A 25305-nucleotide genomic window follows, 5' to 3' on the forward strand; every position below is an offset into this window, starting at 1 on the left:
TCGAAAAAGCTTTTTTTTTGTTTTGCTACACCACTCCAGTCCAGCAGGGGGCGATGGACCAATCAGCTGCTTTGACTCAGTGACGTCCACCGGAAGTGAAACTAAAAGGCTCCAGCAGCAGCGTTTGTGGACTGAGCAGGAAGACGGTTGGGTTTTCGTTTCTCAGCTGAATCTCTGCGTAGTTTCAGCAACAATGTCTTCAGTTCAGCATCTGAGAGAGTTTATCAGAGAGCGACTAACTGCTGCTGCTGAAGAAATCTTCTCAGAGGTTGAGAAAACCATCGTCCGCTACGAGGAAGACGCCAGACTGCTGGAAAGCTACTGGAGACCCCAGATAAAACTCCCCAGAATCGGTATGAAGCTACAAAAAGTGTCTGATAAATCAGTTTGATCAGTTTCTAATCTGAGCTCTCAGCTTTCCAACCACACTTCAGTCTCTGAGGCTCCGTTCACACCTGAAACTAACATCCTCCCAGTTCTCCTCAGCTGCTGCTTTCTGGCTTTAAAGATGAAAAACATTTAAACCAATGTGCCCATATGAATGGATATATTGAAATATAGGAGTTTATTAGCTTATAAAACAATACAAAGAGCTTTAACGTTCATCTTAACTGTTAAAAAAATAGTTACACCAACAGTAACTAGTAACCCCAGCGTCGGGAGCGCGCATTCTGCAGCAGGCGCGCTCCTCTGGATGAGTTGATAAAAAGGGAAAGAAGAGTTTTAGTTACTTTATCTTTCTGTTAGTGGATTAAAACAGAGGTTTCTCCACTTATTGTTCTCGCGTAGCGTGGTACATGATTGTTTTAACATACAGAGACTAATATGATGAATCACGTCTGTTTAAACTGTGCATATAAACATTAACGCTCATTACAGCACGTCCTCAGAGAGACAACTGTTTTCTCTGATTGTTGGAAATCTGCAGAAGTTCTTCCTGCTGTAACCAAACATCCACCTTCCTGCGTCCATCACAGAAAACAGCTTCTGCTCTGTTGTAAAACACATTTTGTTGCTGGATAGACCGCCTGAATGGATCATATGAAACATCTTAAATCTGATAAAATAAACGCTGAGCAAAGTTACAGCCACATGTTTCTAAACTCTGCCAGATCTCCATTTAAAGATATTTTAAATTCAATCAAGAATTAGTAAGGAAATAAGGCAGATTGTTTTATTTGGATCACCATCAGCTTTCAGCATAAGCTATTAGCTATTCCTTATGGGGTCCTCCAGTCTTCCATGTGACAATACAATTTATTACATCACATTACACGATATTTACACGACATCTAAATCCATATTTTACAAATAACGCCATTGATCACCAAAATAATAACAATTAAAAAAAATGTCACTACTCCAAATAGATCTATATAAAAAAATAAGCTAACTAAGAACCCTACAACAGTATCTCCTTAGTTAATTTAACATTAGTGTTTTGTTGTTTGACAGTTTTTGGGAGCAAATTCCATTTACACATCGCCCCGTACTTAACTGAACAATGAATTGGTTTAGTTTTAACTCTGTAAAATAAAACTACCTTATAATAAAAGTGGAATGTTAGGAAAAAGGAGTTCCAACCACTAAACAGGTAGTGTTAGACACATTGAGAGCCAGTTTGTTACTCCTTATCCAGTCCACCACCGTAGCTGTTTGTAGTTTTGTATTTAACTCACTAATATTAGTTGCTGCTAAATATATTGTGGAATTATCTGCAAACATTGAGAAGCTTGCCTTAAACAGATAGATCATTGGTAAAGATTGTTTAGAGGAGCGACCCAAGACAACTTCCTTGAGGATTGCCATGTTCCACAGCCTTTACCTTTGAAAAATGTTCATTAAAATAAATCTTCTATCTGACAAGTAGCTTTTCGTCAATAATAACGCAGTTTGTGAAAAACCACAATACCCTAAATTTTTATCAGTAAGTTGTGGTCAAGATATCAAATGCTGCAGTGAAATCAATCATTACAACACCTCATTTTTCCCTCTCCTCCATTTCCTTGAACCAGTCATCAACCATCTGAGTCAGTGCAGTGGCTGTTGAGTGTTTTTCTCTATATGCATGTTGCGTTGTAATCAAATCATTATTCATAAAATAAGACTGGATCTGTTCATAAACTATTCTTTCCATTATTTACCAGGGATTGATAATAAACTTATTTTTCTACTGTTTGGTCCAGAAAAGGACATTTTCTTATTTTTAGGTATTGGCACTACTTTACATATTTTCCATTCTAGCAAAAATATATTATGCATAAAACACCAATTAATTATTTGAACAATAATAGGAGCAATGTTTGCATGTATTGGTTTAAATAACGTATGATCAGTGTAGTCAACACCAGGTGGTTTGTTTTTAAAACTACATGTTTTACATTCCATCATTTTATTTATTAGTGAATTTGATAAATCTGTCTTGTATAACTGTGTAGTATCTTTTATTTTATTTATTTTGTTTATGAAATTATCATTAGGAGGATTCGCTATATCAATATAATTCACCTTCATGTTCTAAATAATCTGGAGTTGATTTATTGTTTCCGCCTAATATATTATTCAATGTATTCCATAATTGTCTATCATGTTTTTTTTTCTATAAATTTCTTAGTATAATACAATTTCTTTTTCCTCTTATTTGCCTTGGTTACAAAATTTCTAAGTTTACAATATAATTGCCAGTCCGATTTAAATTTAGATATAATTGCTGCTTGTTTAGCTAGATCTCTCTCTTCATAAGAATTAATCATCTTTTAATTCTTGATCCAACCACGGCGTGTTAACATTTTGAACAGTAAACTTTTTAATTGGTGCATGATTTCCTACAATTCTCATTAAGGTTTGATCAAAAAGCTGAAATGCCTTCTCTGACCAGTTTGTATTTCTAACATCATCTTCATATTGTGAATTATTAAATCTTCTAAATGACATTTTCATTGCTGTTTTTGGATCCGATCACTTAAACCAACTGGCACCGATAAGCTACTTGAGCACACTTGTAGTCCATTTCTAAACATGTGATCAATACAGGAAGCTAACCCTCATTCCTAAAAATGCATCCATCAATCTAGGGTTGGGCGATATGAAGAAAATCTAATACGACATATTTTACAGCTCAGATAATTCCGATCCAACCCGCGGCAATTTGTGTGCCATATGCTTTAATGTTTTCTACTGAAAAGTCTCCAGAGTCTCAGGCTGCTGCTTAGCAAGCTGGTTGCTAACTGGAAAGGATTTCCTGAACGGACCAGAGTTCCTCAGCCTCTCATGATGAGATCCGCCTCTGGTCAAGACGTCCATTCCACAGTTAGCAGCTAGCTAGCAGACGTGCTGCATTGAGCCTGGCACTGTGGCTAACCAACCTTCAACCACAACATGCCCGCTGGCTGGAAATGTTACACAAGAAGTACCGCGAAGCAAGACCGTATCAAACAATCTCACAAAGCCAACATACCAAGAGGCGAAATATTGGCTGTGACCTACCTAAACAACCGAAAAAGCCTCCATTGAGGAGAACTCAGATCCTTTAGCCAGCCCAGCACACTCTGTGCGGACTGCGAGCCACGCAGGCTTTTCATGGACTTCATAGTTGAGCAACTTCCTATATTTCTTGTGAGGAATTCATACATTTCTCACACTTTCTGTTAGTTTGACCAATTTTAATGCGTTAGTTTGGGGGGGGGGTAGCAGCATCTAGTCTCCACTGGGCTGCCACTGCTCACCAGGGGTGCACAGTTTCTGTGATGCTGTGCATCATTTCTGCTCCTAGATGGAGCCGCTCTGTGTATCAGCTCACCGTCACACATAAAACAGTTAAATGTGCAGAGAAAAATGTAGCTAGTTTGTGCAAACGTGCCGGATGGACGTCCAGAGACTTGAATATGTGGTGACAGTTTGAGTTACCAGGATATTCTGACAAACAAGACGGACAGCCTCATACACCAAATCTTACCTTCTCCTTACTATAATTAACAGTAATAGTAATATCATCTTTATTGTCATTGAAACATACATTACAATGAAACGTGTTCTCTGCTTTTAACCCAACACCTTGGGGAGCAGTGGGCTGCCATGTGCGGTGCCTGGTAAGCGTTCTGGGGTTAAGGGTCTTGCTCAGGGACCCAGAGTGCCGGCGCTGGGGATTGAACCGGGTACTTGCATCCTTCTCTGAGTGCAAGCGCGCTGCTCTAACCACTAGGCCAACACTCCCCCTGAATTCAAACCCTAACTACCTCATAGCAGCTGTGGAGAACTTATATGCTTCTAGGTAACATATAGCCTTGATCTAGCTCCTGGATGGATTCTGATGATCCGTCTTAAGAATCCGTTTCAGCTTAGAAGCTGTTATGCATCCATCAGTTTGCCTTAATCAAATCCTGCTTGCACTTCTGGTTTCCCTCTCTGCAGTCAGGACATGCGACTTCTTGCTGAAAATCCTGGCAAAGCTCCCTAACCTCTGGGGTTAGCTGCAGAGTCTAACCCTAACCCTGCTGTTTGTCATTCAAGAGCAGTTTAGGAAATATGCTAAATAAAATATTTGTAGTATGGCTTCTGAGCCATTAGTGCTGCACTCTTTGAACAGTGTTTGCTAGAAGTCGAATTTGACAAAAAAGAAAATGGATCATCGGACAATCATGTTGTTCAAATTAACAGAAAAGCTGCAAAAAATAAAAAACAAAATCTACAGAACAGAACCAAACTTCTACATTTTCTGTTCTGAAATGTCTGCAGGTTTGTAGTGTTCCTAAAGTAATTGTTATCCTCCTCTCCTCACAGCTGCCTGCACACCTCTCTGTTTTTACATAACGGGATGATCCTATGTTTTCACGTGTCTGGTTTCACCAGCCAGAGCCACACAGCAACATGTTGAAGTTTTCTGTTAATTTTAAAGTGATCCTACACCGTTAAAGCTTTGTCTTTTTCCCTGCACTTCTTTTTGTCTGTTGCTGCCTCCCTCCATAGCTGATAATCGCACTCAGCATGGACGTATCAGCTGGGTAGCCTTTCACTAGCAGTAGTCACCCAGCTGGAAGATCGTGCGCTGAATTAACATAATTTAACAAAGCCTCGTGGAGGATAATTAGCCTTAATGAATTTTATTTATTTATTTTTTAAGTGTCCTGTCTTGCAATAAGAATTGTTGTCTTAATGCCAAAAAAGGCCCAACAGATTTTACTTTCAAAAGTGGAGCAGTACGGCTTTCGCTATAGTACTACAAAGAGAAAGTAGAAGAGGAAAGGAAAAACAAGAAAAAAAAGAAAAGGTGAAAGAAAGAGGAGATAAAATGGGACAATAATAATGAACGAATTTTAGTAATCGAGGTCCTCTAATAATTCAATGCATCATTATGGCCCTACTAGGGTTAATCTTCAGCGGTCAATGGGCGGGAGGCAGGGTACAAGCTGGACAACTTGCCAGTAAATCACGGCGAAAAAAAGAGACTCATGGAAACAACCATGCGCACACACTTGAGGGCAATTTGAGAACAACAATTAACATAACAGTAATGTTTTTGGACTGTGACAGGAAGCTGGAAGACCCGGAGAAAGCCTAAGCATCCAAAGGGAGAACATGCAAGCTCCTTGCAGAGAGACTCCTTGTCAAACCTGGGGTTCAAGCTCAGGACCTTCTTTAGACAGTCATCAGTTGAATTAAACTAATAATTCTCTTCCTCATTTCTCCACAGACCTCCAAAAGCCACATGTCTCCATGGAGGAGGAAGCTTCTACTTTTCAACAGCTCTGCAACCAGGGGAGAAGGTCCAGTCATGACCAGGAGGAAGCAGAACCTCAGTGGTCTGAAGAGGAACAGATGGAACCAGAACCTCATTTGATTGAAGAACAGAGGGAACCAGGATCTCTTGTCATTAAAGAAAAAGACAAACCAGAGCTTCCACTAATTAAAGATGAAAATGTGGAGCCTAAGTCTTCATGGGCTAAAGAGGAACAGATGGAACCAGAACCTCCACTGAAGGAAGGTGAAGATGAATCAGAATGTCTACTGATGGAGGAGGTAAAGGAGGAAGCAGGTTCTTCAGAGCTTAGACAGGAACAGCTGGTATCAGAACATTTACCACCAATAAAGGAACAGTGGGATTCCTGCAGCAGTCAGGAGGGAGAGCAACTTTTCCAGAGTCAGTCCACTGTTACGATAGACACTTCTTCTCAGAAAGGTGAAGGAGAACAAATATCTGAGCAGATTTTCTTTCATATCGCTCCTGTAGTTCAAACCAAAGATCAGGAAGGAAGCAGCTCTACTGGGTCAGAGACGCAGCCTCGTACTGAAACAGAGAAAATCTCTTTCAAATGTGACATTTGTGGGAGATCTTTAAAGAATAAACAGAACTTGAAACTGCATCAACGCACCCACACTGGAGATAAACAGTTTTTTTGTGAAATATGTGGAAAAGGTTTTACTGCATCTAATAGATTGCATGTACACAAGAGAAGCCATACTGGGGAGAGGCCTTTTTCTTGTGATACTTGTGGGAAGTCTTTCTCTCAAGTTAGTAATTTAAATATTCACAAACAGCTTCATACAGGTGATAGGCCTTTCTCTTGTGAAATATGTGGGAAAGGTTTCTCCACAGATAGTTATCTAAAGTCACACAAGACAGTTCATACCGGAGAACGTCCTTTTTCTTGTCAAGTATGTGGGAAAGGTTTTCTTGGACGTTCCCTATTAAATGTACACAAAAGAATCCATACAGGTGAAAAACCTTTTTGTTGTGAAACCTGTGGAAAAGGTTTCTCTCAAGTTGGTAATTTAAATATTCACAAAAAGATTCATACAGGTGAAAGGCCATTTTCTTGTGAAATATGTGGGAAAGGTTTTATTGGACGTCACCCATTAAATCTACACCAGAGAACCCACGCAGGGATAGGGCATTTTTCATGTGGAATATGTGGAAAAAGCTTTGATGAAGCTATGACACTTAAAAACCACATGAAAGAAAAACACCAAAATTAGAACTAGTGGGTACTTTTTACACCAATTTATGATCAGAAGTATCTCAAAGTTTCTTAGTAATGTTAAAGTAAGTTTAGGAGCAAAGGTAAGATCCTTGTTTTCTCCTAAATGTTTTAACCAGGGGTCTCATGTTCAAATTTCCTCCGCGTATACATACACCCTGGGAGAGGGAGAGATAGATGAACAAACTAGTCGTCTATCGGGAGGAAAGAGTATTTTCTGGACTACACTGCCTTCTTTCTAATATAACGGTAAAATAAACGTCACTGTTATAGTGAATTAATTTACCTATCCAGCAGAAAGTCCCGCTCCCTCATGAATTGTCTCATCTACCTGGTAAAAGCTTTGCTGATGTCGACTTGTTTTCTCCCCATTATTACATCATGTTCTTTTCTTAGTTTATATCTCTTTCCTCTCTCTGGGCAAAGAGTATGGAAATTGCTCCATTTGAACAGAAAATGACAACTAGAATGAGCTACGGTCATCTTTGCATGTTTAATACTCCTCCACTGACAGCACGTCTTCACATCCAGGTAAAATGCATAAAGCTAACAAGTTTGTCCTCTTTCGGCTACTGTAATGAAAAATTCTGATGTTACATGGCGTCTTCCATTGGTTACCATGCCACTTATGTATCTATAAACTACTCATTCTAAGCTATGAGAACGCTTTTGTTTTTGATACGATTGTTTGACTTTTACAGAAGTAAAATACATAAATAAAATCAGGTGTCCTTAGGGTTATTGATTTTTACTCGGCAGATAATTCTTTAAATTTGTTTTTTCAATGTTTTATTTAGTTCTGGATTTGCATTGTGAATTGGTTAAAAAACATCAAATGTTCTAGTTAAGCTAATTTAACCTCATTCCACTTTCTTTAAGATCAACTTTGGTTCTCTAACTTGTCTCTGCTGTGAACCAGGATTCACTGATTCATTCTGATGGTTTTTAACCATTTTATTTGACTTTGTTTCTTTTGTGTGTACATAGTTCCTTAGCTTCTTTTTTATCTTAATTTTGCTTAATAGTTTCAGTTACATTTCACTAGCCCAGTATAGAGGATTTGTTGATTGAAATATAGTGTTTATTCAGATAAACAACATTCTATAGTGATGTTCATCTTAATAAATTCTTGAACGTGAAGAGAAGTTGTCACTCCTTTATTCTATATGTGTACAGAGTTTGCTGTTAAAAGATCACCAGTCCTCAAATCATTCCTTTCAACTATTGTCCTGATATCAGCTGATATTCACCGGACAATACCTAACAGACAAAGAGTTTGTCATGGTTTTAAGGTGTTTGGCCCACATGCAGAACACAATCAGGAGGCAGGAGAGAAAGTTAGCCTTGCTGAGCGAGCGCCTGACAGAGACAAGAGACCGGGACCGATAACTCTGTGGGCAAAAGACAGCAGGTTAGATTGTGAGCACAGAGGCTTGACTTGAGATGTCAGAACACGCAGGGACGCTTGGAGAGGGACCCGAAGCGTGAGGCAACTTGAGAGAGACTGGAAACAGGAGTTAGCGCTGGGAAAAGGTAAGCTGTCACGAGACAGTGGCCACTGAGGTGTACCACACAAGGTTAACGCTCTGGCGTCCTCCAGCTGTCTGAGCGCTGCTTATATGCTCCAACACGGAGCCACTGAACGAGCCGCAGGTGCGCACCACGCCCACCTGTCAACTGCAATCACCTGTGGAGAGTGGAAGAGAAAGAGAGCAGGAAGTGCTGGCAGAAAACTGCACAGCACTGCCTGCAGAATCCTGACAGTTATTTATTAAACATTAAATAACCTAAAACATGCGTAATGGCATAACAAATCTGATACCGATACCTGGAATGAGCATTTCAGTCGATACCCAATACCGATCTGACACTACTGTTAAATAAATGAATTAACCGTATACCTTGTCATGCAGGTGAGGGCATCAGACTTGACATAAACATTGTTAAAAAAGGTCTGTGTGCCCTTTAGCATGGTGTTCATTTAGGTTTGTGATCTTAAACTTACCAACTCTATCACCACCCCTCGCAATTTTCACGTTGCAGATATTGCATGTGGCAGTCAGACTTTTTGCCGTATCAAGTTTAAAATGCTTCCAAATAGCAAACGTAGCTCAGTCTGGCACTTGCCCCATGTGGCTCTGTGTTTTCTTATCACTAGCTGCTCTGCTTGATCAACTAACAAGGGTTTCATATACCCTGTTTACACTACCCCTTTTTAACTGAGCCGAGACCAGTACGAGCTCGGTAACTGAGATAACTATCGAGTGTAAATTGAACGCAAACTGAACTGAACCAAGCCAGACACAACCAGACCGCGCTAAATGCAGACCAGTTCCATGTGTGAGCTCGGTTCGGTTTTTCTCTGGCCCGGTTCTCTGATAACAAAGAGCGCATGAGCAGACCGCGTCATCTCCTTACAGTCAGCTGACATTTCATCCATCCATAAAAATACTAGCTTCCCTACCGTGACATACGATTTCCAGTGATGATTCTGCTTAGCAGTGTGATGAACCTCAGCCTCTGTCGTTGTTTGTTGCATCTGTAAATCCTTATTCGACGTTTGTTTGTCTTATCCACACAAAGTTGATGTCTTCGCCCGACTCTCTGCAAACAACGACGTATCACAAATATAACCAAGCATAATGTTTCGGGCGGCCCCATTTTTGTTTGCTTGGTCCGCCTTCAATTCCAGAGAGCACTAGTACCGCTGATCGTCACTAGGAGGCGAGGAAACCAAGGATTTCATCATCAGATCCAGGTATTGGTGCATCTCTGGCCCTGTGCAATCTTTCATACATAATGCCCTCTGAGTCTGTGAACACCAGCAGCATGGAAATAGTGGACAAATTGGCTTTCATACTAATGTTAAGCTCAGATTTATCACAGCGTTTGATTGCAGTCTGATGGGGAGTGGTAATACCCTGCTTTGTACACAGTTTCTTCAGAAGTAAAAAGAACAAAAAAGAAGAAATAAAGTTATTCATCAGAATATCAGCCGATTCTTGAGAGATAAATGATTCAGATGGGAAAAACAGCAGGCATGTCATTTATGAATCATTGTGTAGAACCCGTACTAAAAGTGTACGTATGCCAAAAAATATTCATATTTATAAAACCACCCTCATGCACACCACCACACATCAGACACATTACCAGTTTGTGGTCCTGTGTCTGATAATGTAGATGGTCCGGCTCCAGTTTAAACATGATGGGACATCAAGCCTGGGAAAACTGAGCAGTCTTTTATGTTTTCATCCACTTTGAAGTCATTGCGTTGTACAGTGTTTCTTTTCAATATTCAGTAAAGTAACCTGTTTTCATTGTCCTTATAGTTTCAGCTGAAAATGAGAACATTCACTGCTAAGACACCATTAAGAACCCCATTAAGATGATTATATGATGAACTCATGTCTCCTTAACAGAAAATAGACACACGGATTTGGTTTCTTAACTAGTATCTGGACAAATCACCAGACGTGTGGAGCAATGAACCGTGGACAGATAGGATCTAAGTAGATATGTTTGACAATAGATGGCGTGTTATAAATGAAACAGATCTGTGCAAATGCTTCATAGATGTAGCTGAATGGGAGGCACATATTTTAGCTATCAGGCTCCTCTGCTGTGGAACCAACTCCCAGTTTTGGTCCGTGAGGCAGACACCCTGTCTACGGCCAGATTGACATTGACAGTCTGGTGTGACAGTTAACCAAAAATAAAAAGCATGCATAGTACATATACCTGTTAATAAATGTAGCGTGCTTACATGTCACAATTGAGACATTAAAATATTTTTTTTGAGACATTCTGGCTGAAATTAGTGCCTTTATTTTCTCCTGTAGTAGTTTCATGGTGGTTGTAATTATTAACACAAGCAAGCTAACGCTTATGTTAATAAGCCTGCAACAACTGAACCACCTTGTTTCCTCCAGTTAACACGCTGCAAGGCCAACAATCTACTGCAGATATCTGCTGTCTTCCTACTTGCCACATTTGTCCCTTTTTGGAGTAACCTGGGCCCCCGTTTCATAAAGCCCAGTTAGTGGATGTCCACAGTAGGTAAATTCCTGCCTATCCTGGCTTTTCAATTTCACAAAGCTTGGAAGCCATTACCCTGAGTCAAACTATGACAAAAATTAATCAGTGAAACAACTCTGCTCAGTAGCAGGGTTGTTTGCTGAGATGTACACAAGGAAGTGTCAGAAAAGCCATGTACTTTCTGGAGGAGCCCCTAGACGCTGGAGCACAGCCTCTTTGGACAGAGATATCTGTCCAAAGAGGCTGATTAGACCACCATTAAATAATTTATCGGTCAAACTAATTTCTGGATCTTTTTTTATACACACACACACACACACACACACACACACACACACACACACACACACACACACACACACACACATATATATATATATATATATATATATATATATATATATATATATAGGTACACTATACCAGCCACTTGTTTATGGCGTTCCATGTAGGACTTTGAGATACAAACAGACAAAATGGTGATGGCCAACCAACCAGGCCCTCACTCTATAGAAGTGGCTCCAACAGATACCTGGAGAAACATCAAACATCTCAGTCCATAGAGAGCAATCTTAGGAACAGCTAAGATCCTAAGAAGGACCCTCAAGCTCCCTGGCCTCTGGTAGAGGGACAAGCTTGGGAAATGGAGAGGGGTGGGTGAGAGAGCAATTATATATATATATATATATATATATATATATATATATATATATATATATATATATATATATATATATATATATATATATATATATAATATCACAAATTCATTCAAATTCACATTTTAATACACAGAAAGGTTAAGACATCTTGAAGTTATGCACCCACCAGGAGTCTGTAAAGGTGAGAACTGTGACATAGTAGCACCTTGGACAGAGATACCTGTCCAAAGAGGCTGTGCTCCAGCATCTAGGGGCTCCTCCAGAAAGTACATGGCTTTTCTGACACTTCCTTGTGCAGATCTCAGCAAAAGATATATATATATATTAGGGCTGGGCAACGATTAAAATATTTAATCGCGATTAATTGCACTGATTAATCGCGATTAATCGCGATTAATAGCATTGTATTTACAAACTCCAAGAATGAATTCAAAAGTAGTGTAAAGAGCACTTGTTCTGCTGCCATATGAACAAAAGTGTTGTAACATTTGTAGCACTTATTTTATACTGGATATTTTCAACCCATCTATTGAATTTAGTGCACTAGTTGATCTTTTCTTCATAAGAGAACAGCAGCACTGCAGCCAAAATATGGCCTTTTTTGACCTGCTGTATATTAGCCAGTCCCTAAGCTTGATGTATCATGAAACTGTTGACCTTTTGGGTTTTGTGGTTTTTATTTTATTATTACAATTAAATAATAATAATAATAATAATAATAATAATAATAATAATAATAACAATAATGTTATGTTCAGTGTTTTTTTGCTAATCCACCTCTTATATATTTCAATCCTTATGTAATTTTGTCTGTGTTGTGTGCACCTGCCTGTTGCTTTAATCCTATAAATTTCCCCGTCGTGGGATAAAAAAAGGATTAGCTAATCTTATCTTAAATAACACTTTAATATATGTACTGGGTTCTTTCAAGGTCTTAATAACATTTTCTGTGTGGGCTCCAGTAACATATGATAGATAATATCTACTTTGAAAGTTAACATGAACTGCTGCTGAATATGAACACTGATCTACCTGGATGTTCCCTGGAGGACTGAAACGCCTCAGTCAGAGACGTCTGTGGGTCTGTCGGGGCAATGAGAGAAGTTTCGTCTCCTCTCTCCGTTTCTGGGGCTCGACGTTTTCATGTTTTTTCACGTGCTTAGATAAATTTGTTGTGTTTCCACTGAAATGAACCGGCTTTTTACAAAACATACAGCTTGATTTCATTTACGGTATTAAAATAAAGCCAAACGGTGCTACTTCCCCTGTTTTTTCGCTGCTGCGGTCTCTCTCAGCTGTTTGTGTATTAAGTTTGTGTGAGAGCTCAGTGGGCGGGCCAGGCTGAGCCTGCGTGCTGATTGGCTGGCGCCGCTGAGCCATGTACGAGAGGGGAGGGGGAGCGGGAGAGTGCTGCCGTGAGTGCTGACTGACACTGACTGAAAGCATGTGAGCAACATGCGTTAATGCGCGATAAAATAAATATCGCCGTTAATAGTCTAATGAATTAATGCGAAATTAACGCGTTAACTTGCCCAGCCCTAATATATATATATATATATATATATATATATATATATATATATATATATATATATATATATATATATATATAGATTGACTACTTCAACGATTTGCTGCCACTAATTCATGCTTTTTTCAGCATGTTTCTTTTTGACAGGCCTTTGCTTCTTCGTCATCATTAAAAGCAATTAGCTTGAAATTGATTTTATTATTTACGAAATATTGCTTAGCTTAGATCTATTGTGTCTTGGTGTCAATTGAAAATAATTTTACTTGCTTTTGTTTTGTTTCGGGTGGATTATTGTAAAGAACTCAACCAATTTTAACAAATCTGCTGTGCATCACATTCAGACTTTGCAAAATGCTGCAGTAAGACGCTTAACTGGAAGAAGCAGGAGAGCACAAATCAATCCTGTTTAAGCTTTTCTGCACTGGCTGCCAGTTCATTTTAGGTTAATTAAAATTACATGTTCTAATTTATAGGGCCCTGCATGATCAAGTCCCCAGTATATCTAAGATAGACTTAAACCCCAGTCATCTCCAAGATTTCTGAGGTCTGCTGATCAGAGTCTAGTGTTAGTCCCACGTAACGGTTTCAGACACGTGGGGTTTGGTCATTTCAGGCCTGTGTGACCCGATTGGGAAACTGTCTTCAATTGTTTTTATATCTTGTAAACTCCATTAATTATTTTTAAAACACAGCTACAAGCCTTTAGATTGCCTTTAATTAATGCATTAAAATACTTACTTAAGCCTAAGTGAGATCTTTTCGATAAAACACAATTATAGAAAACTAGTTTATAATTTGCAGTTTAAGAATATAAACATGATTTTTTTAAAATCCTTTTAACCAGCTCTATGTCAGCTGTTCTAGTAGTGATGTAAAGTTTGTTCAATGTTCTTTAGGCTAATGCAGTGAAAATCCGGTTCTCTTTATTCTAAATCTTGGTCTTGGATCTTCAACCATCAGCTGATTCTGATCTGAGGGAGGTGAGGTCCCATGTAAGGTGGAGACAGACCATGTGGGATTTTAAAGCGTTTAAGAGAGCCTTAAATTAAAGACAGAAAAGCAGAGAACCCAGATTGTCCTGATTTTAGGTTCTAATGAGACAATCAGTGGAACAATGCTAAGATTCAGGGCGAACATGGTAAATAACAGGGCCAAACACTTAGCTCTGAGGGACTCCACTAAACATGAGACCAAAACAGCCTGAAGTGAACTAAACCAAAGATCAGCTCTGATAGAAACATACAGACTCCTCTGATGACTCTGCAGGAGGTTTTTATTCAGCCATCAGCGACTGAAACAAGAATGGAGCTGAACCAACATGGCTGTCTGGTTCTGCTGTGGTCTTCAGAGGAACACAACAACAGACTTGTTTGTGTTGGTGGATTGTGTGTTTTTCTCAGTGTGGTTTGTGTTGCTCTGATCAGTGAGAACAGAAGTACAGTCGACTGCTTTGTTTGTTCCTGTAAACTGAAATCTCTCCTGTTGCACCATGGGTAAATACAGATGATCATTATCAGCATTTATTTGTGTCATTAAACAGATTGAGCTGTTTTCAGTCTGATCAGCTCTGAGTTCAGGGTCTGAACTGTTTCTCTCCCTGATGAAGAACACAGGTGCTTCCTGGAATGATTCTCTCAGCTCAGCCGATGCTTGTAACTGTCATTTTATTATTAAAGTGAAAAGCCACAGCTAACGGTGTGAAGGCTGCAGAGAACAAACCCACACAGCTACAGGAAATGAAGTCTGATTGGCTGTCAGCAGTTTGTTCTGCTCTAATAACCACTGAGAACAGATTCATATCTGCTGCTCTACAAACTCATCATCTGCCCTCTGTCTCTGTGGTTTGTTTCTGCTTCCTGGAAACATTTTCTGTTTTATTTAAATTAACATTGTAGCTAATTAATTGTAAAGTGAACCATTTCAGGAGTTCATTTCCAGAACCATCATCATTAATCCTCAGTGTTCTCCTGCTGAATCCCTCTGACTTCCTGAGCTCCAGCTGATCAAACTACTTCAGCTCCTGATGAACACGGCCCTCATGAAGCCAACATTCAGACTTCAGTCCTGATTATCAAACCTCTGGATGCTTGTTTTTAGCAGCAGGAGCTTCAAAGCAGCTCTCTCTGCTGTTTGTTCATGTGTGGAAATAACAGTGTCATCAGCGTAGAGGTTTATATTCTTACCATGAGGAGATTCAGACGAAAACTAAATGATCAGAGAACAACCAGTTGAACCTGCTGGTAAACCCTTTACTGATACTTTACATTGATTTGTTGATCAGACATGTTTATGCAGGAAGAAAGTTGTTTATTCTTGTTTTTGTTTGATTAAATTCACATAATTTAAATGTTGTAAAATAGAGAAATTGTGTACGGAGCCCCTAAAGGGACATTGAAGGGAAAAAAATACTTTGTGGTGCGCACCACAAAGTACTTTTCCCCTTCAATGTCCCTTTAGGGGCTCCGTACACAACAGGGATATATTTGAGTTTATTAAAACACTGAATGTGCAGAACCTACAAAATTCTGTGTTTACACTGTATGAAAAATTCAAAATAAGAAGAAATCATTGACAAAAACGAAGCAAAATGAAACCAAGCTTTACTTTCTCCACTCTATCCTTAATAACATTGTGAATACTGATGAAAGTGATAAATGTGATAAATTGCAGAGATGTGATGGTGCTGAAAGCTGGAGAGAAAGCAGAGAGTCAGCGTGTGTTCAGGTGGTGGACGGTCCCTGGTTTGTGAGCATCATCAGCAGAGAGAGTCCACAGCAGTACACCAGACTCTTGACTATCAGCACTGTGTAGAGCAGGCAGAGCAGCTTCACCCTGCACTCAGACTGGAAGGACACTGGCAGCTTCACTGGCAGCTGAGGAGGGACAGAAGCTGCTGCTGGATCAGGACCTGAAGCTGCTGCTGGATCAGGACCTGGAGGTGCTGCTGATGGTGGAGACCTTGTTGTTGGAGCTGGAAGTTCTGGAAGAAAAGAAGTCCAGCAGTTCAATCATAGCATGAAATGACCCAGTTTTCACATTTAACTGAATATCTGTTGATGTGGTGTTCTGCTTTTCGTACCTTGGATCTGGGTTTGGTTTATAACTTTGCCAGTTTCATGCTGAACTTCACAGATGTATTCATAATCATAGAGAGCATCATCATTAACCAGCCTGATGCTGGCAGAACTTGCTAACCCGCTGAGCTTCTTTTCTTTCTCCTCAGCAGGGAGCGGCTTCTCCTGCTTGCTGTTCTGCTCCCGTCTTTTCCAGGAGATCTGGACCAGAGGAGGAAACATGCTGGAGGCCAGACACATCAGAGCCGTCTTTCCCTCCACAGCTGCTTCTGTTTTTACCGGACACACAGTCACCTCAGGCTTCTTCTTCTCTGTTCCTAGAGACAGCAGCAACAAGCAGCACAGACACAGAGTTAGCAGCAGCTTCCTAACCTGACAACAGCCAGATGCATGTCTCGCTCCGCCTAGCTCCACTCACATACATCTGGGACACCGCTCTTTGAAAGTGATTTCCCCAACCAAATTTATGGTCTGGCCAATCAGGACGCAGGGCGGGTGTTTCCTGGATGTGACATAGTGGAGAAGCCACCGTGAGATTCCAACAACAATGGCGGCTCGCATCGAGGAAGCAAGCGTTAGCATTGATGCTGCTATTTCTTGCGTGTTGTCCAATCTATCTAATATTGTTTCATTAAAAGAACATCAGAGAACGGCTCTGAAGGCTTTTGTTGGTGGAAACCATGTTTTCGCCCTTCTCCTGATCGGATTTGGCAAGTTTTGTTTTCCGGGGCGCGGACGCGCAACGCGGACGCGCCGCGGTTAGCGGTTAGCGCTAACCATATTAGGAGGCCTTTGGTCCTCAACGCGGTCGGCCCGGGATCGACTCCGACCCGCGGCGCTTTGCCGCCTGTCTTCCCCCCTCTTCCTGTCAGCTCACTGTCAATAAAACGCGTGCCACTAGAGCCGCAAACACATTAAAAAAAAAAAAAAAAATTTTTTTCCGGCGTCGCTCTCATCAGCGTCACGGGTTAGCTTCGGTGTGACTGGTTGAAATAGCACGTCGATAAAGATGACAGACAAGTGGCTTATCCAATCATATGCAAGGAGTTTTGATAAGGCCCAGCCTTCAGTAAAGGCAATTCCTATCGGTGTCCCAGATGTATGTGAGTGGAGCTAGGCGGAGCGACATGCAGCTGGCTGTTGTCAGGTTAGCAGCTTCCAGCACTGGTCCTTAAAATTACAGAGCTGGAAAAAGTATTTACAGATTTGTTCAGGGTCATTTTACATGAAAATTAAATGTTTCCGATCTCCAAAGTACCATAAAGCGTTTCTTCAGAACCATTTTGAGCATCTGATAAAACCTATTGTCTCATTTCTGCATTAAAATAACAAAAAATACTTTGCTGTCAGAATAATTGGATTTTTTTTCTATTTTGAAAGCAGTGACATTTTTAATCTAATAATTTTTTTCTTTTATATTTTCACAGAGGATATTTATGTGTATTTTTTTGTGATCCTTTAAACTACAAAGCTGGGAAAAGTAGTTATGCCCTTACAGATTTTTTTCTGGTTTTATTTATGTTAAACTTAAAATTTATGTTAAACTTAAAACTTTATGTTCACCAAAGTACCATGAAATCATGTGAACCACTACAAACAAACGAGTCACTGTCGTAATAATTTTCCTCATTTGAAGGGAGTGAAAATTTTAATCTAATAATGTTTTTCTTTAATATTTTCATTCAGGAGTTTTATGTATATAATTGATTTATATGTTATATTTTTATATAGTTAACATGCTGTGTATCTTCTTAATTACTTGGTGTGATTTATATAAACCAGAACTGTTTCCTACCATAACATCACATTCATTATTGATTTTTTTTTTGTTGCCTTTTTAATGTCATGTAAACTAAAAACTAAACTAAACATTTTAATATCCAGCAAAGATAAATAATAATAGAACATCATTGATCTCACAATGCAGAATTTCACATCTGCATCTTAACCCATCCCCTTGGAGAGCAGTGGGCTGCCATGTGCGGTGCCTGGGGAGCAATCCGGGGTTAAGGGTCTTGCTCAGGGACCCAGAGTGCAGGCGCTGGGGATTGAACCGGGTACTTGGAAGGTTTTCAGGGTCTCTTAACCCCAGATTGCTCCCCGCAGAAGTGAATTTCTCCATTGTGAGATCAATAATGTTCAATTATTGTTATTATTATTATTATTATTATTATTATTATTATTATTATTATTATTATTATTAGAGCACTAGGCCACCCCTCCCCAAATATACAAAAAGCTGTTTGAAGGAGGCGACTTAAATTATTATGAATGGATTATTTTAATAAAACATCTCAAACAGCAACACATCATGTCCAGATTCATCCTGGAGATCCCACAAGAACCCAGAACAACATCTAAAGCTTTGCAGGCCTCACTGAACCATGACCTCTAAGGTCGGAGGTCATAGTTCAACAATACGACAGAGAGACTGGACCAAAATGGCCTGACTGGGAGATTTACAAAGCAAGGCAGGTTTATTATAAAGCATTTTTCAGTAATCAGATTTTCAAAGTGCTGACCAGAACTACTGCTGACCCGAAAGAGGCTGGTGTCGTTCACAATCCACCATCATTAGATTAATATTCAGTTATATCAAATATCAGGCTGTTTTATTTCCTTACTTATCAAATTAATACTTTCTTTGGCTTCCAGGGGAATTTTCAATGCAGTTTTATTTACAAAGAATATATTTATTTATCTTTTCTATAAAATAAAACCTTTTACACCTGTTGTCTCAGTGTTTATATTAGCTTTTTTTTCTTAAAACTATCAGATCTGATCAATTTAAATATTTTTATTATCAGGATAAGTAGCAGAAGAATTGAGATTAGTTTTACGGAAATATTTTATACCAATGAACTAAAAGGTCCTGTAATTCCTGAAGCAGCATAAAGCGACTTTATAAATGTTTTAGTTTCTCTGCATTATTCTTAATTTTATTATATTTCTGTTCGATTTACCAGAAATAAAAGTTAAACACCTTTAATGAAAAGCATTTATAGCCTGAACCGTTTTCATTAATCATAAAAAGTATGTCTACAGAGTTTCCTATCGAGTTGCGTATTGATGTATGAATGTGTGCGATGGAGTGAAATTGGCTTTAGTGTAAAACACTTTGAGTTGGAATAGCGCTAGATAAATTTACTACATTAACCAGTTGACGAAAAAAAAATATTGTTAATTTATGGTTATAAAATTTTTTCTGTGAAATATTTTCTTCTTTTTATTTAATCTGTTTATTTTGTATTTCATTTCGTACAAACTGTACCCCATCTCTCGCCCAGTGACTGCTGGAGATAGACACCAACCACCCAGAAACCTGGCACAGAAACTGAGGTATAGAAAATGGACGGATGGGTTTCATATAACCTTTAACATTTATTTTATAATTGTTAATTTTTTTTATTTTAACAATGATAAGCAGAAATGCTTGAATGTGAAAACATCCATCTCCTTCTGTGATTGATGAAGATAAAATGTAGATTTTATCTTCTTCAGTATTTATAAGTAAAATATTTCAGCTTTCCAACATGTTGACTCTGAATATTTTTCAGGGTTTTTGTGGACCAAGTTTTCTCTCTGTGACAGAAATGAGAGAGAAAAGGCGTCAGAGGAAAGAAGCTGTGCAGTAAACGGGCCGGGCTCCGGGTTCTGACCCAGAACGGCTGCATCCAGGAGCCACAGGGTGAGAACGTGGTGCCGCTGCTCTCCCCACTGATCCACCCTGCAGCCTCACTGAACACTGTTTAAAAGCAGCAGAAGAAAATCCTTTGATTCATGGCAGCAAAATGCTTCTGTTGCTCCACTCTGAACTTAAAACCAGAACCAGAACCTTTGGACCTTTGGACTCATTTTCAGCAGATTTCATCTCTGCTGATCAGAAACATTCAGGATTTATTACCAAGAAACTTTACAACCTTTAGAAACTTAAATGTTTGATTCAATCAGAGACATTTTTGATCCTTTTCTGCCTGAATTATATTTTTATTTGATGCATTTTCAGCAGATTAATTAGGATTATTTTTTTTTAAAAAAGTTTAAAATCCTGAAGCAGCAGAAAGTGACTTTAAACACATTTAACTTATGAAACAATAAATCTTGGTTCTTACCTGTTACAAACAGTTTGGTTCCAGAACCAAAGAGGTATTCATAGTCCCACACAGTGAGAAGGACTGATACAAAAACCTTTCTGCTGTTTTTCAGTCTGATTATCTTCAGTTTTTCTCTCTCAGCTTCATGTAACACTGAGTTTTAGCTGTTAGTAAATGTTTAAAGAAGATTTTACACTAATTAGACTTTTATCAACAATATTAGCAGATATTACAGGATCAGAGTTACTGTAGGGTTTCACTGTTTTATATTTGGGAAATTATAAAAAGTATTTTATTAAATAGTTCAGAGACTTATTTTTACATGTTTCTCCTAAATTCTTGATGTTTTCATGCTGAATTCTCTCCTAATGATAAAAACTAACATGTAAATGCTGAAGCAGCAGAAAGTGACTTTAAACACATGTGAACTTGTCCAATCAAACAATAAATGTTGGTTCTTACCTGTTCCATCCAGCTGCTTCCAGAAGCACAGATGGTAGCAGTATCCTCCACACAGGGACAAAGACTGCTACCAGAAGCCGTCTGCTGCTGAATGGCTCGGCTGAGGAGAAGCAGTCCAGATGATGAAGCAGGATCAGCTTTCAGCTCCATCATGTCTTTCTCTAATGTTCACATCAACATGACCGTCTCTTCTTCTCTTTTCTTTCAGCCACACTAGCAGCATGGTTCTGATGCTGATGTCAGTCAGTGGCTCGCTCCACTACTTTAGTCCACATGGACTGGATCTGGGAGTTAGTTCACATCTTCATGTTGTCCTCAGGATCAAGTGGAGGAAAGTTTGCTGCTTCTTCATGACTGGATGCAGATGTAAAAAGTGTCTGAATGAGAAGCAAGCAGTGGTGGAACATGAGCTCATGTTCAGGAGATCAGAGCTGAACTGTCTTGGAGAAGTTGCTCTGAGCTCCTGTCTGGATCCTTGGCAGAACATCAGAAATGTGCTCTGAAGGTCCAAAGTAGGAGTGAAGGAAGCTCTGCAGACATCCTGGATGAAGCCTCTCATCTATGCCAGTGTGTTTCCTTCTTTGTTGGCATGTTGTCTGGCTGAAAGTCTTCAGTGTGTTCAGTCTGAGCTGCAGCTGCTGAAATCTCCTGAGATCATGAATGCTGCTTGGTGGTCTGTGGTTTCCTGGAAGCTGAAGGTGTCATGAAGCAGAGAGAGAGCTGCGTCTGAGCTGGGAACCAAACTGCCTCCTTTAATCACTCTACCAGTGATAGAACATCAACTAACAGGGTGGACCTGGTGTGTAATGTTTCAAACATCATTTCCAAGGATCATAAAAGAACCCTTAAAAAACTCATAGTACAAGCTGAAGCATTGGGTGACGCTGTCAGCGGGCCTCACGTGCCCATTGATTGTGGAAAGGAAATGTTTTCCAGAGTTCTGATGCCAAACAAATGGCTGAAAAAATATGCAAATAAAGAACAACTTTAACAACTTTAACATCTTTTGGGTGAGGAGAGCTTCGGCTTTAGCAGAGGCGAAGCTCTCGATTTACCGGTCGATCTACGTTCCTACCCTCATCTATGGTCACGAGCTTTGGGTCGTGACCGAAAGAACGAGATCCCGGATACAAGCAGCTGAAATGAGTTTTCTCCGTAGTGTGTCTGGGCTCTCCCTTAGAGATAGGGTGAGGAGCTCAGTCATCCGGGGAGGACTCAGAGTAGAGCCGCTGCTCCTCCACGTCGAGAGGAGCCAGTTGAGGTGGCTCGGGCATCTGGTCAGGATGCCTCCTGGACGCCTCCCTGGTGAGGTGTTCCAGGCACGTCCCACCGGGAGGAGACCCAGGGGAAGACCCAGGATACGCTGGAGGGACTATGTCTCCCTGCTGGGAACGCCTTGGGATTCCTCCTGAGGAGCTGGCCCAAGTGGCTGGAGAGAGGGACGTCTGGGCCTCCCTACTGAAGCTGCTACCCCCGCGACCCGACCCCGGACCGAGGAACCGGTAGGGCCGGTAGGCCCGTGGCCCTACCTACTTTTGATGATCAAACATGTAAAATAATATATATAAATAAAATTAAATTATTCAATAGCTATTTTTTCAAATGCACAGTAGTCTATGGCAGCAGCATCATTCTCCAATGAGAAAGCAATAAATCATCCTATCTAAAAATGTATTGGCTGATTGTGTCATGTGATGTAAACAAAATTTTTCCCACACAATTGCAAGCCACCTCCGCGCTGCTTATGACTGCTTCTTCGTTAGCTTCGTTAGCTTAGTTAGCTGTGTCACTGCAAGTGCTGAGAGGTGTTTCTCGTCCCTCCGTCGTATCAAGACCTATCTGAGATCAACAATGACCCAGAAAAGACTAAATAGCTTGATGTGCGCCCACACACACAGGGATCTTTTGACCACAGTGAATGCTTTGAAGATAGCCAGGGACTTCATCCAGCATAATGGCAGACAGAGACACTTTTTCTGGAATATTTAGAGCAGGGGTGAGTTTGACTTTTCTTTTTAATGTATTTTTATTCTGTAAATATTGTTAGCTGTAATATAATGATTTTAAGTGGAAATAAATCTGGGGCGTTTTTGCTGGAACGTCAGAAAAAAAGTTAAATACAAATTTGGTGCCGATTTTAATTATAACATGGCAGACACATTTTCATGCTCATGGACCACAGCCTATGAGAAAGCAATAAATTCTGGTGTCTAAAAAAGGATTGGCTTGTCTTGTGTCATGTGACGCAAATCAGTTGCGTGATCAAGGGGATGCTGGTGTTTTATGTGTATGCGGGCACGTGCGTTTGTGATGAGTAGTGGTATTGTGAGTACTGCCTGATGGGCCTGATCAATTTGAAATGCGTTCCGCGGTCCATGGATCCGACCCCAGATAAGTGGAAGAAAACGGATGGACAGATGGACGGGTGAGGAGAGATCTGTTCAACAGAGATGGTTTCTCTCTAAATAGGTCAGGTGCAAAATGGCTGATTTCAAACATCTTCTATTCTGTGAACCATTCATCATCAGCTTTGTCCCAAAACAAAGCTCAACCAGTGCCAAAACAAATGATAAGCCCAGTACAGCCCGAACAAGCCAAGACAAAGATGGCCAAAAAGTGACACAGAAAGAACATGAACAAAGTTTCTAAGATTGGTCTACAGTTGACATCCTCTCCACATAGCCATTCTGACAACCTCAGCTCTGTGACTAAAACAGCATCTTCCAAAAGCTGCAGAGCCCCAGATCCTCCTCCTCTACGTATCAGGGAACATGCCTGTCCTCAAGACCTCCAGATAACTTCTCTCTGATACGCACCGGGCCCTAGCAGCAACCTCTCAGACATGACAGTTTCCAGCATCAGCTTGAGCCTCTTGTCAGAGATTATGGAATATCTGTGATGATACATGGCAGAAATAAGAAAAACAAAAGTATAACAAACAAGAACATAAAATCATACTTAAAAGTCATAAACTGTCAGATGCAACCTGTCACAGAGACATCATCAACCACTAAGTCATATAAACTGGGTTTATTAAACATTAGAACTCTGGCAGGAAAATCCCTTTTACTAAATGACTTCATTACTGAAAATAATCTTGATGTTATGTTTTTAACAGAAACATGGCTGCATGAATCTAATGAAAAAGCCATTCTGCTGGAGTCAACTCCTCCCAACCACATTTTCCTTTATGAGAGCAGACAGCAAAGGAAAGGTGGAGGAGTAGCAACATTGTTTAATGATTCACTAAAGTGTAAAAAGGTGTTTTTGGGAAAATTTGACTCTTTTGAACATTTGTCTCTCCAGATAAAGAGTCCAGTACGAACTATGTTTCTGAATGTTTACAGGCCTCCTAAGTCCACATCAAACTTTTTTAATGATTTTAGTGACCTGCTGTCTGTGATATGTGTTGACTATGACTTTTTAATTATTGTGGGAGACTTTAACTTTCACGTTGACAACCCTAAAGAGAGAAGTGCAAAAAAACTGTGTGACACACTTAGAAACTTTGGTTTAACTCAACATGTTAAACAGCCAACACACAAACAGGGACATATTTTAGACCTGATCATCACTAAAGGTCTAAACATTTCCAAGGTCAATGAAACTGATGTTGTCCTATCTGATGACTTTTCTGTTACCTTTGGAATCATTTAGCATAATGGACATCATAAGAACTTTTGTCCAAGCTTACTCTTAAACTTCAATCTTGTGCTGCAGCTTAGTAGATGAGCTGGTAGATAACTTTAAGTCTAAAGTCTCAGGCATCATTAACTGCATTGCTCCAGTTAAAGTGAAGTTTCTTTCCGGGAAGAAAAAATCTCCTTGGAGAAATGCTCCAGCAGTTAGAGGTGAAAAAAGGGAATGTCGAAAAGATGAATGCAGGTGGAGAAAGAACAGACTCCAGGTTCACTATGACATCTACAAAGAGAGACTTTACAGATATAACTTATAATTGAAAAATGCAAGAGAATCTTTCTTCTCTGAGATCATCAACAAAAACACTAATAATGCTTGTGCGTTATTTGCCACAGTCAACAGGTTAACAAATCCTCCTGTGTCCGTGGCTGCTGAACTCCACTCCACCAGTCAGCAAAAAATTTGCTAACTTCTTTATTGTGAAAATGCAACAGTGGTGCAGACAATAGGGAGTTTGTCCTGCAATTGGTGTGTTGCTGGTCCCATCTCCCACTTTGACTTTCTCCGCCCTTGTGTCCTTGGGCAAGACACTTCACCTGCATTGCCCGCTGGTGGTGGTCAGAGGGCCCGGTGTATCACTGCCTCACTTCTGTCAGCCTGCCCCAGGGCAGCTGTAGCTACTAACATAGCTCACTACCGTTAGGGTGTGAATGGGTGAATGGCTAAACTCTAGTGTGAAATGCTTTGGAGGTAGTCAAGACTAGTTAAAGCACTATACAAGCCATTTACCAAAATCATGTCATGACATACATTTTAAGTTCAAAACCAAAG

The 25305-nt window shown here is 39.9% G+C and overlaps 1 protein-coding gene across 1 annotated transcript; it reads left to right on the plus strand.

Annotated features, from left to right (window-relative positions):
• The first annotated feature begins 80 nt into the window (after positions 1–80).
• LOC105922986 (zinc finger protein 391-like) lies at positions 81–7748 on the plus strand. The gene is made up of 2 exons (XM_036133503.1): positions 81–353; positions 5690–7748. Exons 1-2 carry the CDS (start codon positions 194–196, stop codon positions 6970–6972), a joined length of 1443 nt encoding a protein of 480 aa, XP_035989396.1. The 5' UTR covers positions 81–193; the 3' UTR covers positions 6973–7748.
• Positions 7749–25305: the final 17557 nt, after the last annotated feature.

This window comes from Fundulus heteroclitus, unplaced genomic scaffold, assembly GCF_011125445.2.
Source record: "Fundulus heteroclitus isolate FHET01 unplaced genomic scaffold, MU-UCD_Fhet_4.1 scaffold_63, whole genome shotgun sequence".
NCBI classification, from domain to species: domain Eukaryota; kingdom Metazoa; phylum Chordata; class Actinopteri; order Cyprinodontiformes; family Fundulidae; genus Fundulus; species Fundulus heteroclitus.